Source organism: Octopus bimaculoides, chromosome 20, assembly GCF_001194135.2.
Source record: "Octopus bimaculoides isolate UCB-OBI-ISO-001 chromosome 20, ASM119413v2, whole genome shotgun sequence".
NCBI classification, from domain to species: Eukaryota; Metazoa; Mollusca; class Cephalopoda; order Octopoda; family Octopodidae; genus Octopus; species Octopus bimaculoides.
Genome location: NC_069000.1, coordinates 8,354,530 through 8,359,513, shown reverse-complemented (window position 1 = coordinate 8,359,513; position 4,984 = coordinate 8,354,530). Strand labels below are relative to the sequence as shown.

The following is a 4,984-nucleotide window of genomic DNA, read 5'->3' as shown; positions in this document are numbered from 1 at the left end:
TATATATATATATATATTTATGTATGTGTGTCATCGTTTCTGCGTTTGTTCTCCATTACTGCTTGACAACCGGTGCTGGTGTGTTTATGTCCCCATAACTTAGCAGTTCAGCAACAGAGATCGATAGAGTATCAGGCTTTTAAAAAAATAAGTACTGGAGTCGATATATTCGATTAAAATTTCAAGGTGGTGCCCCAACAGGGCCACAGTCAAATGACTGAAAGAAGTAAAAGAAAGGATAAAAGATAAAGCCTAAAATAGTGATGTTCATGCCTTTCCCCAGACCGTCAGAGATGTATGGAAGATGACCCCTACACCCCCCACCACCACTACCACTACCACTACCATCATTGCCTTTATTATGGATGATAATAATTTGTAGTGTGTGCTCAATGTCTCAGATTTGTTTACGAAATAAAGTTGATTAAAATGGGCTAAATACTTGACTTGAAGTTTATTAAAATTAGTTAAAACTAAAACTAGAGTTTAGTGAGATTTTAGGTGACAACTGTGGATATCTCAGCAATGATATCAGACAATTTGTTATTGCCGGATCTTATATGAGATGTATTTACGATTTTAAAGCATAAACCACTGAGTGGGTGGGAAATATTTACGGTGCCTGATGCTAAGAAAACAAACGGTGAATGCCATGTTGCTATTGTGAATATTTCCAAGAGAGGTAACTATGCTTGTTGCAAGGGAGATTATTCTGTAACTTATGTTCAATCCTTAACACTCTACTGCTTGTGCCCACCATGGGGCCTATGTGTAACTGATTTTATCAATGTATGTGTTTTATGTTACATTACACCAGGTATATTTTTTTGTTATGTCAACTGTTTGTATTAATCAGACTGGTGTCCTCATCTTGATTGTTGATTTTTCTTGTGTTTCAGCTGTTGTGCATGCTTCTGTCTTCTTCAGGTGTCTTGTGTTGCACTTGGCTCTTGTATTGGTTCAAAATTCCACTGCAGCAACCAAGTTCAATACAAGACACTCGGAAAAGGCCAAAGCGTACAATAACCGAAAAATGTATTGAAAGCAGCAATGAAGATGAGGACATCAGTCCAACTAATATAAACAGTATACATAATATAAATATTTCATCTCAGAAATATAGAATTAAATGTTTTGCTATTGATAGCCATATTCTATTGAATTACTGTTTTATTCTATGGCTGATATTGGTATTCTTTCAATTTGGCAGCAATCTGGTGAAGGAAGTGTTACAACATATCTTGAAGAAAACCGAGTAAGTCTTCAATTAACCTTATGTTATATTGATTCCTAACCATTATTTATTCCAGCCTCTGGTTCAAGTATTGTTCATCTTTTCAGTAAGGTCCAATATTTTCCTAACATTCAATATACTGGTAGAGATGCCGCCACCATTTCTCTGTTAAACGTTGCTGAGATGGATGAGTTGTGAATTACTTAAATAGTTTCTAAACTAGTTATAATATTGACCATTCCAGCCAACTACTATCACATAAATAGTAGAACATGTGTGCTGAGACCCCCCTTCGGTCATGACTGACCATGGGATTGCACCTAGAAAGTTACCCTCCCAGGCACAAGTCCGGGCAAGATTGTTTATGGAAGACCAGCAGTCGCCCATGCATGCCGGCCTCTTCTTACTTCATTACAATTTCTCTATATCCTCCAGTCAAGTAATTTGGAAATTGAGCAGTTACTAACAAACCTCAAATTTCTCTCTTTCCAGGTTCCAATTCCATTTCTTGTGATGTTGGTTGTCCAATTTATGTTCATCATCATTGACCGTGCTCTGTTTCTTCGTAAATGTGTCCATGGGAAATTCATTTTCCAAGTCTCCCTTGTCATTATTGTTCATATCTGGCTCTTCTTCATCCTACCAGCAATTACAAACAGGTGAGCTGACTTCATTCTTTCTTTTTATTGTTCTTTTCTATTTCACATTTACCTTTATTGTCTCCTTTCTCTATTTTTACACTCTCCAGTACTCCATCTTCTCCACCTTCTGGTCCTGGGAGTAACTGTCACTCTGTTGGTTAGGATGACTCTCTGCAATTGTTCCTGTTCTAGGACAGCATTCTTCACCCGATGAGATGTCATCTGGTGTACCGCTTTAGAGGAACCCCGTTTCAGATGTTTGTACCTGTGACAGTAATCTTTCAGTCCTTACCCAACATGCAAGACCATAAGCAAGGATAAACACAGAAACCCATATCTTTGTCTCTCTAGCTCTCTTTTCTCTTTCATGTTTCTCTTTATTCTCTTCTTCCATTTTTACATTCTCCCTCTTTCTACGCAATTCCCATCGCATATAGTCTTCTAATGTTGTTTTTCTTGTTTTGATTTATTGTGTTTTCAGAATGTTTATCAAAAACGTTCCAGCAATGTTGTGGTACTTTGTGAAATGCATCTATTTTGCTCTGTCTGCACATCAGATTCGTTCAGGTTATCCAACCAGGATTCTTGGAAACTTCTTAACTAAAAACTATTCATACCTCAACTTGTTCCTGTTTAAAGGGTAAGCACTTTAAGAGCTTTCCTCTATTCTTTTCTGCTACATCTTGTCTCGACCCTTAATTTAACATAGACTGAATGATCGGTGTTGACATATCTGAACCGTGAGGTGCCATTATGTGTATAATTCTGTGGTTTACCATCTAGAAAATATTTGCTCCCATATTTAGACCAAAACTGACGATAAATTTCTTCAAATCAATAACAAGGTAGATTACTCTTTCTTACTGTTTACCACCATTGATATCTTGTACATTATATAGAATTGGACTGAGGCGGATTACAGAAAATACAATTCAGGAAACATTTAGACTAAGAATTTGCTAGAATTTCCAGTAGTTTTTAGCTTGTCATTTCTACTGCTGGGGGAAGGAACGTTACCTATTCAGAGAAGTGGCAGTGTGACTAATAGCCATATTCAATATGGAGAGGGATGGTTAGTGATCGCAAGAGAAAACAGTTGTTTCAACATAGAAAAAATAGGAGACATCTCACCAATTCTGATGTGGTAAAAATGTTGTAAAAGAAGTATCAGAGACATTGTCCGGTTTCTTACTGCCTCCACCAACGCTGTTCATTGTTTCAGGTTTCTCGTCATTCCATTCCTTTTGGAACTTCGTGCTCTCATGGACTGGATGTGGACAGACACCACTTTGGCATTGGGCAGTTGGTTACAGATGGAAGATATCTATGCCAATATATTCGTTCTGAAATGTTGGCGGCATGCTGAAGCTGTAAGTTTTTTTGTCTTGTTCATGTTTTTCTTAGCTTATAAAAAAGACTGTTATTATGATTTATTTTAAAATTTAATTTTTGTGTTAAAATCAGTCAAGTTTAAAAAAAAAAAATTTTTAATTTGATTCATCATCATCATGTTCATTATTTTAAATTTCCAGTGCCAACACTCTACATATAACGAGGATGTTGGTGGCTCAGTTCCTTTATTGCTATACTATGTAAATGAATATGATAATCTTTAACATTACCTCAGTTTTGTAGCTGTTGTTGCAATTGATGTTGATCGCTATAGATTGGAGTTGTTGATATTGTTGTACTAGTAATTATAGGAAGACTTAACATTGAAGACTAGTACATTGTTGTACTACGAAGACTTAACGTTGAAATGTCTGTTACTTTTGTTGATAAACCCTTTGAAATAATTGTTATATATCACAATGTTTATTATCTTACAGACATACCCTACCCCTCGAGCTCTTAAGAGAAAGTCAACTATCAAATATGGAGTAGGAGGTCTGCTGCTACTATTAATCATTTTCATCATCTGGTTCCCCTTGGTGCTATTTTCCTTTGCTAACACTGTTTATGAAGTAAATCCTCCCAAAACATGTACCGTCAGGATTTCCCTGGGTGGTTATCAAGTAAGTGTACTTTTCCTTTCAATATCTTTTAGGCCTTTTCTCTCTAAATTATCATGGCTAAGTATAATTAATATTGTTAATGAATTTTAAATCTAATTCTTTTCAGATATTTAGCATATTTTCAAAAAAGCCTTTTAGCATTCACATTACTTTTTCAAATGTAATGCTTTTTTATTCACATTGCTTAGAGATTTTGATGAAGTAACTGTTAATTTTCAGAATGATATTGTAGGGTTGGTGTGAGAGGCCAGATCAGACCAGTTTGAATATAAAACAGGTAGAATATTTTGGCCGGATATAGCCAGTTTGAACACTAAAGAGTTAGATTAAATTAATCTGCAGTGTAGAACTGGATGTTAAATTGATATCAATGGTTAATGGATACTAAATTTCAAAGAAGTATGGAGCTTTTGTGCCTCCTCTTCACAATTTTATTAGTTGATGAAATAAATGTTATCATTTCCCATATGAAGGATTGGTATACTGTATGGGTATACTGTAGGCTTTATAGGAGTATTTTGACAGATGTTGAAATACAGAGATATCGTATATAAATGTGGGAATGTAAAATGTGAAAAATAAGAATATTGCATGAATCTGTAAAACTGAACAATGTAAGTCAGGATGTTTACTTTTCTTGTTTTTTTTTTCCAGCCCCTGTTCAAAATGACGGTACAACAAGCAGACATTTTCGCATTAGATGAATCACAATACAAGCTTCTACACAAATTCTACGATACGACTCCTGTAAGTCAATGTGCGACAATTTTGTCCTTAATACAGCTTTTTAATTCACAATTGCTCTTTACCATTATTATTATTATTATTATTATTATTCAGTAGTTTTATTTTTATAACGTGCTTTCACTTCACTACCGAGCGCAGCTCTGTGCGCCTTGGGTATGTGCTGTGGTTTGCTGTGGTGCTCTTATGTTTACTGTATTGAAAGTGTTTTGCGTAGAATGTGTGCAGTACCCAGTAGTGCAATTTTCTGTATGTTATATATATTTGTAAGTCCTGGTGTTTTTGTTATGTATTTGTCTGAATATTTTTTTATTATACCTAAGGCACCTACTATGATAGGAATTGTTTCT

The 4,984-nt window shown here is 35.3% G+C and overlaps 1 protein-coding gene across 8 annotated transcripts in view; it reads left to right on the top strand.

The window, feature by feature from the left end:
* Positions 1-4,984, top strand: part of LOC106877583 (piezo-type mechanosensitive ion channel component 1) — a 141,934-nt gene that overhangs the window by 112,008 nt on the left and 24,942 nt on the right. For all 8 annotated transcript variants that reach the window (XM_052975090.1, XM_052975089.1, XM_014926523.2 and 5 more), the window contains 6 exons: positions 1,211-1,255; positions 1,727-1,893; positions 2,357-2,515; positions 3,098-3,245; positions 3,705-3,890; positions 4,545-4,637. In XM_052975090.1, coding sequence (XP_052831050.1) covers positions 1,211-1,255; positions 1,727-1,893; positions 2,357-2,515; positions 3,098-3,245; positions 3,705-3,890; positions 4,545-4,637 — 798 coding nt within the window. The remainder of the gene's footprint in view (positions 1-1,210; positions 1,256-1,726; positions 1,894-2,356; positions 2,516-3,097; positions 3,246-3,704; positions 3,891-4,544; positions 4,638-4,984) is intronic.